Here is a 23,057-nt window from a genome sequence, read left to right on the forward strand (position 1 = left end):
CCAAAGTCATTCCACTCAAGCTCAGCACTGCAGTCCATTCTCAGTAAAAGTGAAAATATGTTTAAATGAAGTCTGGGTTTCAAGCCTTTATATAGAAACCCTGGTAGGTGTGGTTTCCCTTGGAAATTCTCTGAACAAGGCCCAGGCCTTCATCCAGAAATTTTCTAAAACAACATTCTAGAATTTACGAGTAAATTCTTTGGAAAAGAGATTAACTGGAAATGATGGAAGAGTAGGTGAACCTCACAAAAGAGGGTGGGGCTTAGCAGAGGTGGGCGGGGCTAAGGGAAAGTGGGCGGAGCTTAGGAAAAGTTGGTGTGGTTCACGAAAGTGGGTGTGGCTTCGGAAAGTGGGCGTGGGCTAAAAAGGTGGGCGGGGCTTAGGAAAAGTGGGCGTGGCTTATGCAAAAAATAATCTGAGGCTCAGGAGGTGGTCAAACAAGAGCATTAACAGAAGTTTATTATTTTATTTCTGCTCAACAAAGATATTTATACCAAGAACTAAGTTCTAAAATAATATTTGTGAACATACTCGATGGTAATGAATGTAACAGGAAAATTAATTTATTACCTGAAGTAGAATATGATCAAATATTCATTGGCTCACTCTTTGAGTGGAGTAAGTAATGGGGTGGAGATTGATCTCTTCTTTTGACCTCATGGATTAAGAGTCAGAGGGGGGAGAGAAAATCATTCTTCTCTTTTGACCTGATGGGCCTTGAGCAAGAAAGCTTCCCCTATTAATTTGTATGAGATTTTTTGTGCCCTGAGACAGTCTCAATTTAACATGAGCTTGTATGGCAGAAAATCATTCTCCTCTTTTTGTCCTGATGGGTCTCGAGTCAGAGAGTTCTCCCTATACATTTGTATGGGAGTAATCAGTCTCCTGTTTAGGGGTTTTCGGAGTTCAATTCATAGAGTTTTCCCATTCATTTGCATGGATGTCTCAGAAACCCCATATATCTACTACTCCCGTTGCTGACTGGGCATCCTCCGTCGTGCAACGGCCTTCCTTTGTACACCTGAACTCCGAACCAGCTGAGCTGGTACACCTGATCCCACGGCCTTATGGAGTACTGATCTCCTCTCCAGGGTGGTGCTCCTGCCTCTCACCTAGCTTGGCTTCACACTGTGGAAACCAAGGCTTTTAGGATCATTGGTATCTTCCACGATGAAGATGAGTCCTTGGGTCTCTCACTCTTCCACCACAGGCATGTCGGTGGGCTTTCTGTCTTCTACCATCTCCTCTCTGGATTTGCCCCCCCCCCCGCTCTCTCTGTCTGTGCTCTGACCCCCTGTATTTCCGCAGAGTGCTCAAGGTCCACCAAAGAACCCCTTCTGGTGAAACTTCCAGAATCAAGAATCACTGCTCACCTTCACTCTTTCATTCCTCTTTTTCCCCACCTCTGAAACAAACTTCCACACTCTCTTCAATGTCACTCCTCCCTCCAGGTCTTCAAAACAGCTGCCCACCATCATCTTATATCTTCCGCCATCCAAAACCTTGATATTTTCTTCCCCCATTAAACCACTCCAAACCCACCTCCTTCAAATTCCCTGCTTTCCTTCCTGGAAGTCCCTGGAGTGTCCATCTTGTTTACCCCATGTACCCCACTCCATCCCTCTTCCTTTCACAGATCTCCTAATGTCTCTGTTCCCCACTGTTTTGTGCTTCCCTCTTGTCTCCTGCTCCCCTTATTATATGTTCTGTGTGTTTGCTCTTATACGAGCCTCAACATTGTAAACAAAAAAAAAAGAAAAATGCACAATTACACCAACCCACACTACAAATCTACAACGACCTCGAATATAGACATCTTCATGCAATTGTTACTATTGCCACTAATAATGAAAAATCTAATAATATGTCGTGATGGCAATCTGTAAAAGGATTGTGGTGTCATTCCTTCCTTGTCATTCATTCTTTGTCATTCCTTCCCACCTTGTTTTGTTGTTTTTTGTGGATTCCATCCCCGCATGTTTCTTCATTTTTTAGAAATGTTTTTTTGCGACTTGTTTATACAGTACAGTGATACGTTCTATCATTTGGCACTTCCACAAAAGCATGTGCCATGTGAACACGATTGAAATTATATAGCATGAGGACTTTAACATAATCGATATGATGTTTGAGAAAAGGGATAAATCAGAACAGGAAGAGCGACATAGTGACACTAGCCTCACCATCACCTTCTCAAGAAAAGTCAAGAATCAATGCAGCCAATTATTCCAAGGATGACATCTGCCAAGGCCAGACTGTTTAAACCTTAAATTATAAAATATGGAGAGCCAATACAAATAAACATTACTTCGGTAACAAACTAACAAAAGGAACGTTTTTCTAAAAACAGCTTTCTTTCCCCATCTCCACTTCATCTTTAATATCTAGTTTAAGATTCAAACTCCTCATAAAGTTTTAAAATGCCAAAAATGAGCCAAGTGAGAAGAGGGATTATTTTTCCTTCATCCGCCAATAACTATATGGGACAGGTAACGTGAACACTTGTCAAACTGCACTGAGATAAATACCCCCACATGTTAATTATCTTGATGTTATTATGATCGGATATTAGGCTCAAAACCATCAATTACATGCAATGAAGACAGAGTCCAAGAAGAGATTTGCAAAAGCAACACGGAGTTTACAAAACCCGAAGCACTCCTTCCGAGCAACCACATTCCCAGCTTCCTTTCGCCAATTATACTTCATTTTTTGAAAAGTTTCATATAAGGTTCTAGAATTTACGATTCAGAACTTTTGCTTGTTTTCTGTAATAAGAACCTCGTTTACAATGAGTCATTGTAAACAACCCCAACCTGTGTTGGGGTTTCATAAGGCACAGCCTTTCTCTCAATTCTCTCATCAAAGGGCATGGACAAACAATCATAGTTTGGCAACCATTGTGCAAGCTTTGTGGGCTTAACGGCCTTCTCCTGCATTGAAATTCCTTCTTAGGGAACTCATACAGTCGTGGCCAAAATATTGGCACCCTTGCAGTTTTTTCAAATAACTCACAATTTTCTCGAAAAAATAAGTTTAAATTGACAATGGCATAGTCAGTCATTTCACCCAGTTCCACAAATACAGAATATCAAATCATCATCATGCACCATGCCATTTGCAGAGGGTTGCTGCTGCCAAAGCAGTGAATCTAATATATAAATGGAGCTCGGTCTCGGCGTGCCTGCATGTGTCCGTCTGTCAACAAATATCTTATAGGGGATACCACTAATCAAACAATAACGGTACCCCCAACACAGAGCAGCATAGCAATACATGCATGAGGAGATTTTGTTTCTGGGCATGGTCCGTACCTAAGACATACCGCAGACAGTTTGATCAAAAGAATGAAGAGAGGGTGAGGGTGAGAATTTTCATTTATTTTGGTCTTCCTCTGAGTATGTTGTTGTATATTAATAGGAATTCAGCATCTAAAAAGGCTGTCATGAATATCCCATTAACAGTCTCCCCCTCCTCGCTCCTTGAGTGTATAGATGATTGCTTAGATCTGTGCTGGATATCGAACATTGTTTGTGGAACAAATATTTTACTTATTTATTTCTTTATTTCTTTATTCTACACAAGGTGGAAGAGTTTGGTGACAGGAGGTAAAAAGGGAATGAACTGACTTTGGGCAAAGGGACATGGTCGAAGACAATTATAGGCAAGGAAATAAACAAAGAGGAAAAAGGAGATGGAGGAAGAGAGAGGGAGAGGAAGGGAAGAAACACAGTAACCTGCAAAGTATATGTACAAGAGGGCTGGGTTAGGTCAATTTAATGGGGGTGTAGAAAATATTGCAGGTAGGTATAGGGAATGGCACGAGATGGAAGTGCACTGCCTGCTTGAAGTCCTGGAAGGAAAAATGGGATTGAAGAATCTCAAAAAGGTAGTTCCACAAACAGAAAAAAAGAGGAACGAAAGAGTTGAGGTGTGCAGTAACAGCAGACCTTGTGCTTTGGCCTCAAGTTCATCACTTTAAATTCCACAGATTTCAAGGGAGACATGTGATACTAGTGCCCCAGCCCATTTGGGTGATCAGCACTCCACTGAGATGTGAACAAAGGCCTTGTAGACCGTGAGTAGTTCTAATTTTTCAACAAATGACTTTCGATGATGGAGGATGCCCTTTCTCTTGCTGGCTTTGGAAGCCAGATGTGTGATTTAGTCAGCCAAGGAGAGGTCATGTCTCAGGTTACAAGAGATTAAACTTCTTCCAATGACTTATTATGGCAAGAGAGAGGTAGGTTCATTTGAAGATCCCTTTGGAGCGTCAAGAATGAGACTGTGACGTTTGCCACATTGAATGGCATGTTCCATTTATCAGACCAGCATCTCATAATTTCCAGATCATCAGAGAGTGATCCAGCTGCTGTCTGCTTGTTATTGTGATAGGATACTGTATGAAGCAGTGTGGAGTCGTATGCAAAAAGTAAGAGAGGGTTTTCCAGTGCATCAGAGAAGTCCAGTAGATGAGTAACAAGAGCGGGCCCAACACAGTGCATTCGAGGATTCCAGCCTTCAATGTGCAATAGGAAGAGAGGGTTTCATTGATAGCAACTTCTGTGGTTTGCTGCAATAGTGGGAGGAAGTCAGAAGGCCAGGTATTTATATGGCGACCATGGGCAGAGAGCTTGACAAGCATAGCAGGATGCCAGACTCGGTCAAAGGCTCAAGATATATCCAGAGAGTCGTTATTGAGCTCTGTGAGATTTAGGGCCTCCGACCATCGGACAGATAGGAGCAGAATATTGTCCAGAGTTCAATGTTTGAAAAGAAGGGTAAGGCTGAATGATATCATAAAGTTAAACTTCGAAGACTTGGTGACATAATGTATAACTGTATAACTAGCATCCCCTTCCGAGTGAGGGTAGTCGGCAGTTCTAACCCTGGCAGAATCGTACTAAAGACTTTTAAAATGGTAGGTGTTGCTTCCTTGCTTGACGTTCAGCATTTTAAAATGCTGTTCTCTCAGTTCTCTCATCAAAGGGCATGGACAAACAATCATAGTTTGGCAACCATTGTGCAAGCTTTGTGGGCTTAACGGCCTTCTCCTGCATTGAAATTCCTTCTTAGGGAACTCATACAGTCGTGGCCAAATATATTGGCACCCTTGCAGTTTTTTCAAATAACTCACAATTTTCTCGAAAAAATAAGTTTAAATTGACAAAAGTATTTGGCCTCCACAATTATTTATTTCACTGTTAATATTGCAGAACCTTTGTTATTGATTCAGAACTTAATATATCCTTTTAAATCAGAAAATAAAAAGAAATAGCATTGACAAAATTATTGACACCCTCAACTTAATATTTGGGAGCACAGCCTTTGGACAAAAAAAACTGCAGTCAAGCGCTTCCTATAGCCATGAATGAGCTTCCCACACCTCTCTACTGGCAGTTTGGCCCACTCTTCTTGTGCAAACTGTTCGAGTTATCCCAGATTTGAAGGGTGCCTTCTCTCAACTGCTTTTTTCAGATCTCCCCACAGGTGTTCAATGGGATTTAGATCTGGACTCATTGCTGGCCACTTCAGAAGAGTTCAGTGTTTTATCTTGAACCATTCCTCGGTGCTTTTTGAAATGTGTTTGGGCTCATTGTCCTGCTGAAAGACCCATGACCTTTGATGGAGACCCAGCTTTCTGACACTGGGTTGAACATTGTGCTCCAAAATGCCTTGGTAATCTTCTGATTTCATGATTCCATGCACACATTCAAGGTACCCAGTGTCAGAGGCAGCACGGCCACACCAAAAGATCACTGAACCTCCTCCATGTTTGACTGTAGGGAAGGTGTTCTTTTCGTTGAAGGCTTCGTTTTGTTTTCTGTAAACGTAAAGATGATGTGCTTTCCCAAAAAGCTCCAATTTGGTCTCGTCTGTCCACAGGACATTCTCCGAGAAGGATTTGGGTTTGTTCAGGTGTGTTTTGGCAAACTCCATTCGGGCTTTCTTACGTCTCTCTCTCAGCAGTGGGGTCCTCTTGGGTCTCCTACCACAGAACCCCCTTTCATTGAGTTGGCGACGGATGGTGCGAGTTGAAATTGTCATCACTTGTGTCTGAAGGTCAGCTTGAATCTGTTTGGCAGTTGATCGAGGTACTTTGTCCAACATTCGGTCAATCCTTCGCTGCAGTCTTCGATCAAGTTTTCTCTTGCAGCCACGTCCAGGGAGGTTGGTTACAGTGCCGTGGGCCTTAAACTTCCTGATAACATTGCATAAGGTGGACACAGGAACATAAAGGTCTCGAGATGGACTTGTAGCCTTGAGATTGTCCATGCTTGGCTACAATCTTGTGTCTAAACTCCTCAGACAATTCTCTGGTTTTCCTTCTTTTCTCCATGCTCATTGCGGCACACACAGTGACACAAAACAGCAGAATGACTCCTGTTCTCAATTCAAACTGGTTGAATCAGTGATTTTTATATTGCAGACACCTGCAACTCACCACAGGTAAGTTCAATTCCAAAGTAAAGGTAAATCACCTGCTTAAAATCAAATTATTTCGAACAACTTCTAAAAGGTGCCTATAATATTGTTGCGGTTCTGGAAACCGCATGCCTCCAAGGCAATCACACCCAACATACAGTGATCCCCAGACATTTATTTCATTAATATACGTGCAGTTAGACCTTTTCCTCATGTCAAATGGGTAAATGGGACAAAGTGCGTTGTGTGGATCTTATAGTTAGGTCTGATTATATCTTTCTTCCTTTCCGCCACCATGGTATGTATGAATGTCCTCGCAGAGGCCAACAAAAGAAGCATCAACCCTCCGCTGCAAGAATATGGTGTCTGAGGGAATAGTAGAACCATACATTAAATCCCAGCGCTGCACAGGACACACGCGGCCTGCTCTTTTCAACCCAAATCTGCATATAATAATTACATCTAATCCTTTCCTTCAATCCATGACACAGATAGGGGCCGGCACCGCATTGAGGCAGCCGCCTGTGCGGATCACCACTGTGATAAATAACCACATGCACGATAGCGAACCCGCATGCAGTCCCGTAATAATTACCATCACACTGTATGGGATGCGCATAGCGCACATATTTTGGGTCTGCACGCTGATTCACAATGGCGTCTTACCATTGATCTTTGCTTGCCTCCGCGGCCACCAATATCTCCCGCGGACAGCAGAGATCTTCTCACACCTCCGCTACGATACAGAAACCACCAATCAGAGGCATGCTGAATGGCCCGGATCGCTTGGGCCGCATGGCATACGGACGAAACAAGCGCATTGATCAGCGCCAACTGCAGCACGACGGGGGTGCTCGAGCGGGCATGCAGGGCTGACGCGGCCCTTGGTCAGTTGCCGGAGCACGGCCCGGGAGTTCGGTACAAGGCGATTCATTTTGTGGGGTTTGGAGCGAGATGATTCCACAGTGCGGCCATGTCTCACTGGATGTAAAATAAGGCAGCTTCCGGCCATGGTGGCTGGGTCGTGCGGTGGCGGGGTCCAATGGGAGCGCCCAATTTGGGTAACGACGCATTGCTTCGGGTCGTCACCCCCACCCTGCACGATGAATCTTATAAAAGTCAACGCCAAGCTGTTCAGCGCTCGTCTTGCCTCAAAAGCTGTGATCTCTACATTCTCTGCCTTCTCCACCCACCCGCCTGATTCCACCTGCCTTCTCGCGTGCTGACTCCACCTTCTCCACCCACTCACCTGGCTCCACCTAAAGTCCTCCCTCACACCTGACGGCCTCGCCCTTTCTCTGGATCGGTGCATGAACTGTGCCGGGACCGTAGCCAAGCAGGAGATGGCGCGCCAACTCTCAAGAAGGGATCGCTCAGCGGAGCGTCCACCCAAGATGTGCTGGGTAGTGCAGTTGGTCAACTGTGCAAGGTATTACGAGACTGTGAGCCTCATCTCCTCTCCTTTCTTCAAATTAACTCCTCCTTATCGGGTTTTGTTTGTGTGTATGTGTATATACAGTATGTAATGGTGCAAGTCCTAGCTTTAAGTTAAGATTGTAGAAGATATATCGGTATATGTCTGTGCTTTGTCTGCTTTGTAAGTTGCTGGCCTTGCTGCCGCACCTCACAAATTCCTTACTGTCCCTGCTTACACACAACAATAAATCTATTAATTGTGCCACATGCTTTTCCTCACCCACCTGTTAATAAATGATTGTGTAGAAATGTACCCAGCTCGTTATTGTCTTTTCTTTCATTGATCCAGCATGGTCCGTACCCTAGCCTAGCCAGGACTTTATTCCCAATGCTCCATTCTTCTATCTGGTACATCCTTGGCAGTGTCACTCGGCTGCATCTGACCCGATAAGGTGACCGGGTTCGGACAAGGCGTACCGAGGGTGCGTCCCTCGGTAATCAGGTCACATGATTTATTAGGTAACCAGTTTAGACGGAAGACCCTAGGTCACGGGGTTGAGTTATTAGCGTTCACGGTCAATTAGCGACCCACCGCGACACGGAGTTATCAGTTTGTGATGGCCTGCGATTCCGGGGAGTTTGGTTGGAACCCGAGATAGCTCCCCCCCCCCCCATGTGGTCTTCTCACCCTGACCTGGGTCCGCAACAATATTATCCAGGCCATTTTAGGTTTTCTGTTTGGAATAGGCTAAGATTTGGTAATTTTTTCAGCTTTTTTTGTTTTGTTCCACTGCAAACCAAAGAAATACATGTGTCGATACCAAAAGACTTTTTAATTAAAACAATTTTCTGGAAGAAATGGTGCATCATTTGAAAAAAAGTGCAAGGGTGCCAATAATTTTGGTCATGACAGTATAATCTAGTGTATCTACGTATGTCCATCCCATAACGGCAAATTTTTAGCGTTTATCTTTGCTGTTTGAGTTCCTCTGAGAGCATAATTAAAGAAATTGCATACGCTGGTGGTGCCCAGGGTCAGGTCATATGCACAAAAATATAATCCCCAACTTTCCCCCCTCACCATTCCCTCTTGACAGGGGTGGTGGGGCGACATAATTTTTGTCCAATTTCCGCCAAATTTTGCGTACATGCTGGCAGTATACAGGGTCAGGTCATGGGCACAACCTCCACCCCCTGCGAGTGGTGGGGGGGGGGGTGGTGAGAAGACATGATCTTCACCTGTACATGTGCCACAATGCAAGTGATTTACTGACCTCTGCTGCAGACAGGGGGGATTATTATCCATGACACAAAACACATTTGCCACACTTCCCCCACTGTTCCCCCTCCTCCCTCTTTCCACCCCCAGCTGCTCCAGAAAGGAGTGGGTGTTTCTAGTTATCACAATGTCAGTGATGAGACTGCTTGAAAATTGCATCATGAAGATGCCTTTTGAATGTTATCACCTCTTGGTTTATTTGAAGGTCTGCACAACACGATAGTGCAACTGCGGGCCACAGGTGACTAAAGGACACACACGTTTCATCGTGGCAAGAGAAGCCTCACACAATGGCCTGCTCTTTTCTACAAACAATTGGAAGCAGTCGGGTCAGCTAACGTAACCTTCCCTCTGAATGGTTAGTGTACTCGACACAGGATGCAACTCCCTGCCTGCGGAGCAGTTGGCCACCAGTTTGAGGTCGGAACTTATTCCATCCAGAATGTAATGAACTTCGGGTGAATAAAATCCGACGTTCAAAATCCTGAGCACAAAGAACCCCCTTTATCATCACCTCCCATACCTCAACACCACAAAGCCATGAGGCCATGTGCTCATCGCCTAAACGCCAAATCTCTCGCCGAACGAAATTAAAGTGATTAGCGGAATTACTTCGGCGCTGCCGAGACCGAGTGGCCAGAATGAAGATAAAAAAGCGTCATTTCCAAAAGCGCGTCTCAGGGGCGAAGAGAGAGTGGAAACACTGTGGTGCGACATGGCCTGCAAGACGATGCTTCCGACTCACACGCACACGGATGATGTGCTTGCGTGGAGAAAATGAGGAGGGTTTTCCAAACATCGTTTCTCAACGCGAGCTTTCAACAAACAGACTTGAAATCCCGAAGGGAATATGGACCACTGAATTGCGGGGTATACCGCTCACGGAAGATTCGCGGTACATTCTCAGGGGCCATCGTGCGTGATGCCTGATGATCGTTGAGACATTGAAGTGGTCATCATGATTCATGAGTGATGCAGAACATCATGCCTATGGTTGTTGAGATCTTGAAGGGGTCATCATGCATGACAGAGGATGTCATGGCCATGGTTGTTGAGATCTTGAAGGGGCCATGGTTGTTGAGATCTTGAAGGGGCCATGGTTGTTGAAATGCTCAATACAAACAGGAAATGCGATATTTGGTCCAAAGGTATATCTAAAAAGCCCACTTTGTAGAAGAGATAGCCAGCTTTAACATTGTATAAGGAACAACTGGTTTTAACATTCTCCCTTCCCTGCGGAATGGAATCAGAATCTCCGTATGGTCGTGCTGTGCCACGAGAGGGACCATGATGTCCTGCCAGAGGAAGACTCGTTCCTGCACTGCACACAATGGTAGTTTTTGTTCAACCCGATTCGGCCGCGAAGTGCGAGGGTGCAATTTTACAATGTTGATATTATAATTCGGATAATTGTGTCTGGGATAAGACAACATTCAAGTACACAACCAGCTATATTGCTGTTTCACAATCTAATAACAATATATGGGGATTTGTTCTCAGTCAAGTCTTTCTTGTTAACATTATTATTCCTCATGTTGAACATATATGTTTCATGCCGAAGAGGACATACAAGCCCGAAATGCACGTCCTTGTGTCCGTGGATGTTCCCTCTCCAGAGTAGACGGGTCTATAAAATTGAGGATTAAATTCTCTTCCCGACATTGACTCCAGTATAATCCTGCAGAGATGTCGGGGGATGCAGCTCTGCTGAGCTCATGCCGAATAAGGGAAACTGATGAAACTGTTCAGCCTAATAGACGGATCCTATACAACTGTTTAGCCCAATAGGCAGAACGTATGCAATTGTTTAGCCGTATAGGTGGACCCTATGCAACTGTTTACCTTGAGGTGCCTTTTAAAAATGTATATTGTTCCTGGCTACTCCCAGAACTGTTTTGTGTATCCAGGAGAGGTGATAATGTGTGGCAGGCATTTCATGTTGGTCAGAATGCATGCAGCAACAGCTAATGTGGCACATGCTTTGTGGTACCCACGACAGTGATGCGGTGTGATATATATGCTGGCAGTATAGCCGAGAGGTATACACACTCGACATTAACTTTGAAGCTTTCCAGCCTGGATTTGAATCCCAACCAAGCTATAAACTGTCATCCCAGTGTTTCCCAGGCAGGGAGATTCATCAATGTGTGTGCTGTCCCTCGGATGGATGGTAAACTGGATGTCCCGTCTACTGGCATTAGTTAGTGGACGTTCGAGATCCCACAATTATATACTTTGTGAAGAGTAAGCAAATTATCACCAGCACGATGAACAAATTATACAAACTAGCAGAGTTGCCTACCCACCCTATGGGCAGTCTTGTTTCAAGCATACAACATGTTCTTCTGATGCATACCTTTATTTGGGTGGTGTATAGGTAACTGACAGCTCTGTATAGACAAAAAAAATAAACCCAGGTTACATGCACGAAGCAAAAACATACCAACTGCTTATAATTCAAAACACTTCATTCCACTGGAAAGTGTGGGGACAGGAATGCTGGCTGCACTGTAAATGGTGGAAACTTGTAATACCCTCCTTCACCTGGAAGCGGCGCTACACGATACACATTTACGTATCAAAAATTTGCCTCCCCTTTCTCTCCCCACCCCCCCCCCCCCCAAGACCACTGGCAAAGATAAAAACACCCTTATGCACTAATTGGCAAGTCCTATGTAGCAAGTCTGGATGTAATAGGCCCAGAACTGTAGGAGAAGTAGTGTGACAGACACACACACACACAAGCACCAGTTTGAGAATTATCAGGACTCCTTCCTGAGCAGGTGGTATGGGGGTTGATGGGTGGGGGCAAGGGGGAGGGGACATGTCCCTCCACTTTTTTCTCTAATCTATATACTGTATGTATAAGACAAGTATGGCTGTCCGTTGGTCCGTTAGCTGTTACGCTGATTGGCTGTGTGAGGCTCGGTGCAATGTGATTAGCTCCTGGCAAGATTGAATATTGTATAATATGGGCTTATTTAAAACTGATATTCAAAATCTGATTCCATATTTGACGATCAAATCTCATGGCCAAAATAATTATGTCTATGTCCGGAGTGAAATTGGATAAAAATTATGAAAAAGCGATTTCTTTCCAACCCGATTTCATTAAATCATTCGCTCATGGGAGATGAGGTAAAATGGCTCCAAAATTCACTTTTTCACTCTTTTAAAGGTAGGAAAACCACATTTTTTCACTTGACATTAGTTAATGGAAGTTAAGATCCCTGTGGTGTCCTTCACAGTGGGCGAGCTATCACCGGCACCATCACCAGAGACAGTATTGGAGAGAGAGAGACAGGAGATAGGAACTGGGAGAGAGAGAGAGTGGGGGGGGGGGGAGCGGAAGAGGAAAAGAGAGAGGGAGAAGGGAGGAAAGGGGGGAGAGAGGGCAGGAGGAGGGGGAAGGGAGAGAAGGGAGACGGAGGGGGGAGTGAAGGGAGGGAGAGAGAGGGGAGAAGGAAGGGGGGGAGAAGGAGGTGGAAGGAGAAGGAAGGGGAGGGAGAGAGAGAGGGGGGAGAGAGGGAGAGAGAGAGGGGGGGGAGAGAGGAAGAGAGTAGGTGGATTGGGAGGATTGCGGGGGAAGAGGAAGAAGTTTCCTTCTGTACCCATCCTGTTCACCCAATTCCTCCATACCCCATTCCTCCATACCCCATTGTTTGTCCAATTCTCTCTATTTTGTCCTTCAACTCCACTGTTGGTGTCCACCCCCACCCTCTTTAGTTATTTTTGTCCTGGTGTGTCCTGATCCTTTTCATGTTCTACCTCTTCCACGAGCCTTGACTGTATACAAAACAGTCATCAGTTGACAACCATTGTGCAGGCTTCATGGGCTGAATGGTCTTTTTCTGTGTTAAAGTTTCTTGGAAGGAAAGTCCTCTTATATATTGTGAACCGTGGTGTCTGTACATGCGTTTGTCAGTCTCGTTTACGGCGGCCGTTTCTGCATTAAAACCTAAACATTCACTTTTGAAATGATGTGAGAACAGGCATGATTAATGTTGATGTCAAATTTTATTTTGCCCTCTTTTGAGACAAGTCCAACCTCCTCCGCCCGATGTTGCACCACCATTTTGTATAACGCGCATGAAACCAAGAGTGCAACACAATTGGCCTTTTTTAAGTGCACAAATATTATTTAAATTACTAGATTAACATAAACCTTTTCCGTCACTGAAGATGGATACTTTTCCTTGCTTTTCCCGTCACTTGGGATATATAACTTCCTAGTATAACATAAAATGCATTGCTCTGCACAATCCACACAGGCTCGCATGAAGGATGTTCCCCAATTGCATCAACTAATTTATTATGTATATGTAAATCAATATTAATTTTCCCCAAATAGGTTGTTCTCTGTGAAATCAATACTTTGCTGGTGGGCAGTATTTAATAACAGAGACGGTACCGGCTTGTGCACATCATGCTGGATTTCATGAGTTGGAGTAAGCACGTAATGCATGTTGTGCATACGCAGACCGGTGTCAGCTTGTGCCATAAGAAAAATAGATGTAAGAAAAGTTTATTTAGTCACTGTTCATCGGAGATTGCCAAGGCTCCTCAAAAGGCGGCCCATGGTCCATATGGTCCATTACCGCAGGCGTCATGGTCCATACCTATTAAGGAGGTGAGGAAGGGCTTTCACAGAAGATTGAGGTTGAAGTCAAGGAAGTAAAGGAACGGCTTGGAAACCTAAGAGTAGATAAGGCACCTGAGAGTATTGAGGGAGGTTGCTGAGCAGATAAGTGAGATGTTAACGGATATCTTTAATAGCTTACTGGAGGATTGGAGAGTAGCAAATGTAACACCGTTATTGAAAAAAGCATCCAGAGAAGAATTGGGGAACTATAGACCTGAGAGTTTGACTTCAGTTGGAGGGAAGGTGTTGGAAACATCAATTAAGGACCAGATGAGGAACCATTTGAATAAATACAGACCAATTAAAGGTAGTCAGCATGGGTTTACCAAAGGTAGGTGTAACAAATCTTTTATTAGAGTTCTCTGAAGCAGTGTCTGATTGGGTGGATGAGGGAATGGCAGTGGACATAGTATGTCTAGACTTTAAGAAGGCATTTGATAAGGTACCACATCGGAGGTTGTTAGCCAAAGTGAAGGCTTGTGGAGTGGCTGGTCAGGTAGCTAATTGGATTACAAACTGGCTTAGTGGTAGGAAGCAAAGAGTGGCTGTGAGTGGGAGGATGTCTTGTTCGGAGGCCGTAAGTAGTGGGGTACCTCAGGGATCAGTAATCGGACCATTGCTATTCAATATTTACATAAACGATTTGGATTATGGGGTAAAGAGTAAGCTTTCCAAATTTGCAGATGACACAAAGCTTGAATGTAAGGTAGGCAGCAGAGGGGGTGGTGATCAGATACAAGAAAGTATTGATACTTGCATAGATTGGGCAAAAGATTGGCAGATGCAATTTAACCTGAGCAAGTGTAAGGTGTTAGGGATGGGAAAGAACAATGAAAATAGGGATTACAGGATGCGAGAGGCAATTTTGGAGCATGTCACACAGGAGAAGGATCTGGGGGTGTTAATATATATATATATATATATATATATATATATATATATATATATATATATATATATATATATATATATATATATATATATATATATATATATATAGGAGGTAAGCAGGCAGCACAGTGCCAGGCAGCTATAGGTAAAGCAAATATGGGTTTTATGTTGTATTCGGAGGGGGATCATTTATAAATCAAAAGAGGTGGTGTTAATATTGTATAAGAATTTCGTGAGACCACATTTAAAATATTGTGTGCAGTTTTGATCACCATTACTTAGGAAGGACATCGCTGCATAGAGAGGGTTCAGCGTAGGGCTACTCGATTGATTCCGGGCCTCGCTAGACTCAGCTATGAGGAGCGGCTGAAGGAGACAGGGCTTTATTCACTAGAAAGGAGGCGGTTACGAGGAAATATGATAGAGATGTTTAAGATAATGAAGGGGTAGACAAAATACATGCAGAATAATTATTCAGGAGAGTAGACAGTGATAGGACCAGGGGCCATAGCCTGAGAGTAAAGAAGAGGAGAGTTAAGACGGAAGCAAGGCAGGGGACTTTTACTCAGAGAGTAGTTAATGCAAGGAATGGTCTCCCTGGAAAGGTAGCGGCAGCAGAAACAGTAGATAAGTTTAAATTGGAATTTGATAGATACCTGGAAGTGATGGAGATAGAGGGGTACATCCGGTAGGGATGTTACCCCTCCCCCCCCCCCAAAAAAAAATGAGAAACCTGCAAAAATACTACAAAAATACAACAAAAAATCACAAACAAGAACATTTTGCTTCTTTTTTTTTTACACATATTGGTATGATGTTGATGTGGTGCAGGCATGATGGGCTGAATCATGCGTCAAATCCACCTGCGTCAAATTTCTTTGTGTGTATTATTGTGTATCATCAGTCCAGACTGCGAGTTCATCCGAATCCCCCATGAAAACACCTCTGGTGTTCATCTATTCGGACCAACTTGATAAATGATAACCACCAGTCGGGATTAATTTAGGAAGTCATTAACGTTTATATTTAGATCGATTTAACCATGAAATCCGAAGCAGGAGGAGGCCATTTTGGCCTATCGTGCTTGTGCTTTATCCACACCAGTGGTCTGTTCCATTAGCAAGCAGCTTGTTATCATTTGCCAAGTGGATTGCTTCAGTCAAAACACTCAAATAAGCACGACAAGTCGGTAGGCGACATGGGTGGTCGATATATAATTGCATACTCGTCATAGTTTTTGACGGATCGGGCTGAAAATTTTTTGACAAAGAGGTTGGTTATAGTGCGCATAAAAGCATGGAAGCCGATTTTTGATTTTCGAAAAAAATATATTTTTCGGATTTTTTTCAAAAATTTAAAAGTCCCGTTGCTAGGCAACGGTGGTGTCCATAGCAACGGTGCTCAAAAGCATACAACGAGATCCTGGTATGAACCTACCAGTCAAGTTTCATCAAAATCGGTTGACTCCTCTGGCCTCCAGAGCTGTCCATTACAAACAAACAAACAGACAGACATACAGCCAACGGAAAACCTGAGAATAACGGGAGTCTAGCGACCACCCAATAACCTAACAGTGCTCAGCACCACTTAACAACATGGTGGTCTCCATGGAAACAATGCTATTGTGGTACTCGAGCAAATGCTGTCCGGGCGGTCGTTTTCAGTTTTACTAAATTGCAACAACTTCCCCCAAACGAATGTATTGTGTTAGCAGCGGCTACAGAGTACAAGGAAGAGGGAAATAAAGATAAACTAGAGTGGTACTCAGTAAAGCGCATCCCTCCGCCAGGCTGAATAGCTTAAGTTTTGTCTCCCACTGAGAGGTTGGATCTGGATCTAGACCTTAACCAAAATCTAATCGGCTTGTTCTTGTCACCCAACCAACTCATCCACCTAGTTTTGCCATAGCTCGTCTACAATTTTTTGAAACATGTTACAGTACAGCATCATGCTATATGTTGTTGTTGGCCTCATCTCTCAATGGTCAAGAATCACTTGAAATTAAAAAAATTCTCATATCTGCATCCGGATACAGATCTTCATCAAAATGTATTCAATTTATCATTGTTACACACCCAACTTGTCCACCAAGCTTCGTCACAATCCGTCCATAACTTTTTGAGATATTGTGCTATATTTTCGCGTTTTTGACCCTATCTCTTAATGGTGAAGAATCACTTTTTAAAATTCTAGAATGCGATTCTGGATATGGATCTTCGTCTGAATGCGTCCACAACCTTTTTAGATATCCTGCTCACAGACAAACGAAAACAGACAGACAGACAGTAGTGTAAACATAACTTCCTCTACCTTCGGTGGCATAGATGGGGACTGGGGTTTGGGGGGGGTCAGAAGAAGGAGCCCCCTGCCCAGCTTATCTCTAGACCTTCAACTGTGCATTTGTTTGTAAATCTTAGTGTTAGGATGAAAAGTAGAAGTAACAATAAAAGTATGAAAAGCAAGTTTACATCTCGTTTTTGAGTTTACATCTCGTTTTTGAGTTTACATCTCGTTTTTGAGTTTACATCTCGTTTTTGAGTGCAATAATAAACTTCGGTATCAGGAAAAAAGTAAAAACGCCCTCTTTTATTAGTTAAATTATTTCAAAGAAACGCAGCAAAGGCGGTCGGATGAAACACTCACAATGCACCACAGATAGCAAGGAGAGTCTGGAATCAATAATTTGCAGGGGCTAGACTTGTCCGGTCATCACTATTGGCTTCCCTCCACTTTTACTTCGCGCACGAAGTGTAGCACGTGTCAGGTGGTCTGGTCTTGTTGGAGATCTCCTTGACACCAGGTTACACTGTTTCCTCTAGTTATAGTGTTGTTGCTAATCTGGGCAGGATCTTCTGCACTTGAAGCAAACTGAGCACGCAGGTGGTTCGCATGTCTCATGTGAACGGCCTGCTTCCAATACCAAGGGAAAAGGTCCACGATACGCGAATGTGCAGCCGGTGATGTATTTGTCACTTCGTTATCACTTTATCAGCCACGTTCGACCGTCATCGATGTGCCCCGATGAAGGTGTGTTGGATCGAAATGTCGTGGCCAGTTTGCTGCACGTTCGTGGAATGTTTAATGGGTTCTCTCTGACTTGAATAAGCGACTCCTGTTGGCTGTTACAAACACATGCTATTTTCATTCGGTCGAATGATGTGCTGTGTGTGTGTGTGTGTGTGTGTGTGTGTGTGTGTGTGTGTGTGTGTGTGTGTGTGTGTGTGTGTGTGTGTGTGTGTGTGTGTGTGTGTGTGTGTGTGTGTGTGTATATGTGTTCATATATATATATATATATGTCTATATATCGCCATTATAAATCATAATCTACTTTAGTTTTGGTGAAACAAAAGTGATGCCCCCTCATACAACCACCCGCCGACCCTTTCCTGTCAATTATATATTGTATTAAAGGAGATCATGAACAGAGAGAAAGTAAAATGAAAAGTGAGTGGTTGTAACGAACCTGTTGGTATATAATTCCGTTTGTCTGTGGTGAGATGGAAGTGGTTGGGATGGTGAAGGAATGGAAAAGGTGCTTTCCGTGTGGTTCAGCCACCATGCAGATGATGCTCTTACCAGAGAGAGAGAGAGAGAGAGAGAGAGAGAGAGAGAGAGAGAGAGAGAGAGAGAGAGAGCGCCCCGTGCTGTTTGACGGTGGGAGCCCACGGCGCTTACATTCGTCGGGTTTTGCATTTGGAGGGGGTGGGGGGCGAAAGGTAGGGGTAGGAAGGGGGGGAGGCATAAGGTATAGGGGTAGGTGGGGGTGAAAAAGTGGATTGCACGTGGGGTGGAGCGACAATCACGATTGGTTCGACTCATTTCATGCTCACGCTAAGCGAAGCTCATTTCGCCCCCGCCCCCCGATGGAGACGCACGACCCTTTCGCACATCCTCCGCCCCTGCGTGAGAAGCCCGTCGGACACGGCGTGGGAGAGGCGAGTGGGGATCGCTGTGCGTGCACAGACATCGAATAAATTCCCCAGACTGCGGACGGAGACCACAAACGAGAGAAGAAAAAAAAAAAAGGATGTGTTCTCTGACACTTGCGTTAAGCGAGATGCCGCGCCGTGGAAATGGGTCCACCGTGGAGATCTACAAAAGGCGTCAGTGTCAGTCCCTAATGATCTGAGGAAGCCTCGGGCTGCGAGGCGAGCGAAGACGGTAGGTGTTGGGAAGATGTACCACGAGCGGAGACCTCTGCAGCACTCCAGCGCATGGACGTGGGGAATCTAGCGCTTGGGAGATAACGCGCAGGTGCGTTTCTACCTTTTCATTGTACCTTTTTTTATTATACCATATTGTTGGACACGGAGACAGAAAACGCAGATGATTTGTCTGGCATCCTCATGTTGTACCGTTGGCTCGACACTGCTGCTCATCCCAAAATGTGTATCGTATATGTGTGAGCCTGTTGTTGGAAAACCTTTTTCATTCCACGCACATACATCTCATTCTGTGCATATAATCTATAGAAAAAGTGCGTGCAACATCGCGCGCACACGCGCCATCATCCCAGGGCTTGCTTAGTCTGATTACAAGATGCGCAAAGAACATCAATAGTTGGATTTATGTTTTAAATTCTTCATTTCCTACCTATTCCCTCCCAAAATTGTATTTCCTATAAGTGGCACGTCAAACTCCAGCAGCGTGGCTCTCACTGGAGAATCCTGAAGGCTCCAGCTTTTTGGGAGCCTGGCATTTTACAATCTTTTAGAACGACACCTCCCCCTTCTTTCTTCACCCCTCCGGAGGAACCGCCGCACCCACACCACAATGGTTTTCCTTCCACATAATTGTTACATCCCAGACGAGATTTACCCTCATTACATGATTGGTTTGTGCTCTCTATATGTGTTAAGTGAATGAATCATTGACATTTGCCCAGGGCTTTGATATACATACATACATACATAACTATACATATATATATATATATATATATATATATATATATATATATATATATATATATATATATATATATATATATATATATATATATATATATATATATATATATATATATATATAAGTGTGGAAAAATTATGCACCCAGATCAGGAATCGAACCCATGTCAATCCTCTGTTGAACCCTACCAGTCCTCTGTTGTGGTTCACCAGAGAACCTGGGTTTGATGACTGGTCTGGGTGCATTATTTTCCCACATATACATATTATGTCTGTTTCCCTGCTCATTTATAATATATAAATATATATACATATATATATATATATATATATATATATATATATATATATATTAATATGTATATTTATATATTTGTTGTTATTTTAATTACAATTTCTTAATCTGCCATTTGTTGTTTTTGTACAACTACACGCTGCCGGAACCACTGACAAGTCGATGCTCATTGCGACCCTTGCTGCAGGAACAGCGCTTGAGGGATGGAAGAGATGGCTTATGGGGCTAACATCAGCACTGACAACGTGAGTGCGATCTTTGCAGGCGGTGGGTCGTCGCCCAACAAGCTTAAGACCTTTGAAGTGGTTTTCATCATCATCGTCACAGGTTCACTAAGTCTTGTGACGGTCGTAAGCAACGTCTTGGTGATGGTCTCCATTCGTGTGAATCGTCAGCTCCAGACGGTGAACAATTATTTCCTGTTCAGTCTCGCCTGTGCCGACTGCATCATCGGTGCGTTTTCCATGAATCTTTACACCGTGTACATTGTGGCGAGCCGGTGGCCGCTCGGTCCGATCGTTTGTGACCTGTGGCTCGCACTGGACTATGTAGCGAGCAATGCATCTGTCATGAACCTGCTCATCATCAGCTTTGATCGCTACTTCTGTGTCACCAAACCGCTGTCGTACCCGGCACGCCGAACCACCCGCATGGCAGGCTTTATGATCGCTGGTGCATGGATCTTGTCCCTGGTTCTCTGGGCTCCCGCCATACTCTTTTGGCAATACTTGGTCGGAAAGAGGACTGTGCCTATGGGTGAATGCTACATACAATTCCTCACCAACCCAGTGGCGACATTCGGAACAGCCATCGCCGCCTTTTATCTTCCCGTCGCTATCATGATCGTCCTTTATGCGCAAATTTCAGTCGCGAGTCGGAGTCGCGTTCGAGTTCACAGAAGGTCTCGACGTTCACTGGGATCTGCAGCGGGGAGTCGTTTTGCATTCCTCAGTCGTTTTCGGATAATGGGCAGTGGAGACCTAAAAGGAACAACCTCAGCAGCTCCTGTCGACACCTTAGCAAGTAAGCTTGGAAGTGATGGAGCCTTCAATGGTTCCGCAGCGGCACAGAAGATTGCTAGAGAGTCTGTAGTTCCAGGGGAGGAGTGTGAGGCACTCACACTTTCTGGCGCTAAAATGGAGGATAAGGAGCTCTCTAACGAATCGACGACATCTCAGAGCTTGGTGAAGAAAGATGAGGACGTGCAATGTCACGACTCAAACGAGCCGCTTCCAGAGACCGCAGCATTTGATTCAGCATTGAGGCGCTCAGAAGGGAGCAACGCCACCTGCCTCTCAGAGATAGAGCTCATTCCAGAAGCTCTTCCCATCTTTTCTCCACCTGAAGAAGGAGAGGTGACACAGCCTCTGCAGGTAAAGCCTGTGGCCCCAACACACGTAAAACGCAAACGCCACTCGATGGCACGTGAAAAGAAGGTGACCCGAACCATCTTCGCCATCCTGATGGCGTTCATCATCACGTGGACTCCTTACAACGTGATGGTTCTCGTTGCTACTTTTTGCAGTAGCTGCATGCCAGACACCGTATGGACCATCGGCTACTGGCTCTGCTACATCAACAGTACCATCAACCCAGTTTGCTATGCACTGTGCAACACCACGTTCAAAAAGACCTTCAAACACCTGCTACTGTGCCAGTACAAGAACATAGGTTCGGCACGCTGAGGGACCCACTTTCGGTGAACGTTTATCAATACGCTCATTATAGATTGGATGCCAATTGCATCTGCTCACTTGCTGCTCGTGCGGAATGGGAATTCGCTGATCGATTATCTCAATTGACTTGATTGACGACCTTCTACTCAATTTACCACTCCTCCACTATCTACACATTCACCACCTGGCGATGCTATCAGTATTTTGATGGATGCTATATGCCAGCACACATCAGAACATGTGCTGCTCCTGTTCTCAAATCCTGCGCTTCCTGACGGACGCATTCTTGATGGTCCAACTACTCGTGAGTATATAGGCCAGCGAAGCGGAGTGGGCAGTGTCACTCAACCTCGCTGTTGGTATAATGATTATTGTAATAATAAATGTTCTTCGATATAGTGAAGGGGCTTCGTGCGTCCCTACAAGCAATATTTGCACGATTTAAAAATTGTGAAATTAATCCTCGTTTGTGTGTGCATTCAAGCCACGCATGTTATGCTGTTTTCAATGTATTTCCTTGCTAAGGATGCCAGGTACTACAGATGATCACAGGGAATGCTATGTCCGTCAGGTGGATGAGGGGTGTGTGTGTGTGTGTGTGTGTGTGTGTGTGTGTGTGTGTGTGTGTGTGTGTGTGTGTGTGTGTGTGTGTGTGTGTGTGTGTGTGTGTGTCTGTATGTGTGTACATAGCTTTTAAGAATGCATAAGCTATTCTTTTTTTTCCAAATGAAACCAGCACTAAGACTTCCTGACCAACAGCGTGTGGAACTAGCATATTATGATATATGATGTTCACTGTAATATAAGGTAACAGCGTTTTGTTGGTTTCCGCCATGTAGCCGTACATGCACTCCGCTGTTTTTGTTTTGGATGAAATTATTGGTGGCTCAATGGGTTTCAGGTGACAATAATGATGGCAATTTATGACATGCCACTTTAAAAAAAAAGCAATGCCAAACATCGTGTATAAAACACTCAGGTTAGACAACCGGCAACCATCCAAGCACCTGGCGGTGAACGTTCTTGCAAGTAGTCAGCGAAGGGGGCATCGATTGACTCCGAGGGGAGGGGTAGGAGGTTTTGGTCTGTAAATATACAAAGTGTGTACATGGGATGGGTGAGAAGCGTAAAAATCAATTTACGTACATAAAAAATGGATAGCGCCTAAGGTGGCAAGCTCCCAGCTGGTCATAAGGCAGGAGCTAATTTTCAGTTGTCTATAAGCAGCAGCTCACATTTACCCGGCTTTCCACGAGCATTCGGCGTTGGGAACGAGCTCCCGCAGGTACCTGCCGGGTTTCCAAACATCGAAGGCTGACTGGGCAGGTCATCAAAGGCAAGCCTCGAGAGACGCACGTGAAAAACTCTCAGACTATCAGAAAGCTTTTAGTCGTGTTCTTGATGCTCCCACCACGTTTGCTCGACACGTAGGCAGAAGGTATACCACCGAGGTCACAATGGAATACACGTCTCGAATAATCACATCGTGCTTGGCGACTAAAGTTTATTTCCAAACAACCGAAAA

The 23,057-nt window shown here is 44.4% G+C and overlaps 1 protein-coding gene across 2 annotated transcripts; it reads left to right on the forward strand.

Moving 5' to 3' along the window:
- Positions 1–18,475: 18,475 nt before the first annotated feature.
- LOC147029786 (muscarinic acetylcholine receptor M4-like) lies at positions 18,476–22,507 on the forward strand. Of its 2 annotated transcripts, none has more exons than XM_085873103.1 (2): positions 18,476–18,908; positions 20,016–22,507. In XM_085873103.1, the coding sequence occupies exon 2, from the start codon at positions 20,060–20,062 to the stop codon at positions 21,539–21,541; it is 1,482 nt and encodes a 493-aa protein (XP_085729229.1). In that variant the 5' UTR covers positions 18,476–18,908; positions 20,016–20,059; the 3' UTR covers positions 21,542–22,507. The 2 variants fall into 2 exon arrangements, with proteins under 2 accessions (XP_085729229.1, XP_085729228.1); XM_085873102.1 differs by having other exon boundaries at positions 18,484–18,908; positions 20,044–22,507.
- The last annotated feature ends 550 nt before the right edge of the window (positions 22,508–23,057 follow it).

This window comes from Eptatretus burgeri, chromosome 3, assembly GCF_056783735.1.
Source record: "Eptatretus burgeri isolate ZD-2024b chromosome 3, Ebu_testis_v1, whole genome shotgun sequence".
Taxonomy (NCBI): Eukaryota; Metazoa; Chordata; class Myxini; order Myxiniformes; family Myxinidae; genus Eptatretus; species Eptatretus burgeri.

Bases quoted from the DNA above. Each gene is read 5' to 3' on its own strand.
- LOC147029786 (XM_085873103.1), top strand. From the start codon at position 20,060: ATGGAAGAGATGGCTTATGGGGCTAACATCAGCACTGACAACGTGAGT.